The sequence below is a fragment of the Parasteatoda tepidariorum genome, chromosome 8 (assembly GCF_982258835.1).
Source record: "Parasteatoda tepidariorum strain Cologne lab strain chromosome 8, Ptep-v5.0, whole genome shotgun sequence".
NCBI lineage: Eukaryota > Metazoa > Arthropoda > Arachnida > Araneae > Theridiidae > Parasteatoda > Parasteatoda tepidariorum.
The window spans coordinates 42676675-42679388 of NC_141762.1; the positions used below are offsets into that span (position 1 = coordinate 42676675).

The 2714-nt window shown below is 34.2% G+C and overlaps 1 protein-coding gene across 1 annotated transcript; it reads right to left on the bottom strand.

Annotated features, from left to right (window-relative positions):
• Positions 1-2114: 2114 nt before the first annotated feature.
• Positions 2115-2714, bottom strand: LOC147806106 (uncharacterized). Its single transcript, XM_087149536.1, has one exon. The coding sequence runs from the start codon at positions 2712-2714 to the stop codon at positions 2115-2117; it is 600 nt and encodes a 199-aa protein (XP_087005662.1).

Here is a 2714-nt window from a genome sequence, read left to right on the forward strand (position 1 = left end):
TAGCAGCGAGCGAAGCGAGCTTGGTTTGTGAAGCAAACCACATGAGATTGCGTAGCAATTTTCGGGGGTTGGCGAGCGTTAGCGAGCTGGGGGCGCAGCCGACTAGTAAGTTAATATTGTATTAGGGGGTCTGGAAAGTAATGTCGTTTCGATGCATTTGATATTTATCATCAAAATTTTATTTTTAATCAGTAATGTATTCACCCTCGTTAGCAACAACCATTTGATGCTGGATCGAAAATAAATCGAAGTGGATCGAAAAAAATTGGTCTACCGAATATTTAATGACTAACGAATATTTAATACTTTGAAACGACATTATTTTTCTGTCACCCTAATATTTTGATAATGTCCATTCGAGTTGTAAGACGAAGAGGAAAACACATTAATTCTACAAATGAAATTAACCTACAAATATATTAAAACTTCTTTGTAAAACTATTTAAAAGTAAAAGAAACAAAAATGAATCAAAATTTATATGCCTCAAAGTCTTAGAATAATATATTTCTGTTTTGTTCGTGCTTATCTTTAAGTTGAAGAGTATATGAGTTTGTTAGGGGAAATTTAAGAAAGCTTCTGTGGCACAGATTTTTTAAATGTATTCGAAAATTTTGGTGCCGTTGAACGTTAAAAGCGTAAAGAGGATATTAAGTTTCTTTTTGTCTTCGTGAAAAATAGTATTTTTTTTTTTCGTTTTAAAAGCAGACGATCAATTTTAATAATAAAAAAAAAAACTGTGAATTATATTTATAAATTGTTGTAAGAGTCATAAAAAATAAGGCTAACATGAGCATTAACAAAAAAGCTGCACAACGAGTTAATGCAAACAAAAAAAAAAAGCAGATGATAATTTTGGAGCTTCTAAAAGTTTCTGCAAAATATTAATTTAAAGTATCTTTAAGTTCCTTTTATGGCTAACTTATTCATAATTACTGTCTTGGTGGCGGTTTTAATATAAATATAAATAGGCAGGAAAATAATTTTGTTATGTCTTAAGAAACGTGTATTGGCTTGAATTGAAAACCAATCCAGCTCATTAGACGACGAGAGGACAAACAACAATTGATGCAGTTATTGCTACCCTTGATTTCAAATGTTGGGATGCTTCTAAAAATGAAAATCTATAGAAGAAATAACATTTTAGCATGGATGTTAATATTGCAATCACAGTAATGCTACCACTATTTTCTCCTTTTTGTAATTAATCACAATTTTACTCTTTTTTGTTATTAGGCCAAGCACCTTACATACTTTGCTAGTATATATCGTTAAAGAGATATTCAGGATAGTTATATTTACCTTGCTTGTAAGTTTTTATTATTTATATACTTTTTGTCTTGCCTTTTCTTCACAAAAATTAAATAATTAGATTTTTATTTCTCATTTAATGAAATGCTATTTTTGGAGCATCCTGTTATATCCATTGTTAATAACTTATTGTATGAATTCTTTCACGCATGTTTTATCAAAAGGGTTTAATCTGCCTTTAATGTCTTGAAACTTCTTATAATTTTTTGAGATCATTTTTCTTAATACGAGGAAACCAAAGACTCCTAGTTTTATCAAAAGGTTTATCTTTATTTTTATATAAGCTGCCAACAGTCTTGTGTGCAAGTTTATGTGGCATGCAAGTTTAAAAGTTTTTTAAATACCTATGAAAGTATTCAAGTATATGCTTGCGTGTTAGTGCAATCAGCTTATTTACTCTATTTGATGTATTTTCTATTTCTTCCAATTAAAGATGTGGTGATTAGGTTAAATATATTAAATAAATTAATTCAGTAAAAATTAACTATCAACACAGTTTAATAATAAAAAATAAAAGAAATTATATTAAGTTACAACATAGAAAGGCAAATTGGATTAGCGACAGCAGCATTTCAAAAAAGGTGTAAGTTCATCGGTCAGCAAGATGGAATGAATGTTTTACAATTGACCTGTTGCCATTTCTTGAAACTAAGGTTTTAACACAGAGATGTTGCCATCTTATAGAAAAGTCATTTCCTAGAGGGGAAAGTTTTGTACTGCCACCTGGCGAGCAAAGTTCATCGCCATCTGGTGAGAAGGAGGTTCACCACAGTACTCCCCCCCCCAAGTGGTGAAGGCACTGATGTCAGAGGTAACGAGGGTTAAAGCGAACATGCCTTCCAGAGCGTGTGATGGTCTGGGGTTGGATCACAGGGTCCTTGTCTTCTGGAGTAGGGTGCAGAGAATCACTGATGTCTACACTAGGGGTTGCTTTTTGTCCTGTCAACACCTCGTCTGATGCTGTCGAGAAACATGGCTTAAGGCGATCAATGCCAATTGTGCATCTTTTGCCATGTATGAGCACAGTGAAGTGTTTTGGGGTACGCTCAAGTACTTGGTAGAGTCCTTCATAGGGAGGTTGGAGAGACCTTTTAATTCCACCATGACGCACTAGAACCTGACTGCAATCAGATAATGAACGGTGCACAAATGCTCCTGGTTCACAGTGGGCAGAACCTGGAGTCGGAGTCAGAGTTTGCATAGCTTTTTTTAGCTGCTGTGCGAAATCTTCTGGCAAGTCTTTTTTGGTGGTTGTTGATGGAGCGATAAAGTCTGCTGGAAGCCTTATGGTTGTACCATAGACTAATTCTGAAGATGTACACTTCAAGTCCTCTTTAAAAGCAGATCGGAGACCCAAGAGTACTATTGGTAGGGTTTCAGTCCATCTCTTGTTGCTGTGGCACAT

Bases quoted from the DNA above. Each gene is read 5' to 3' on its own strand.
- LOC147806106 (XM_087149536.1), bottom strand. From the start codon at position 2,714: ATGTGCCACAGCAACAAGAGATGGACTGAAACCCTACCAATAGTACTC.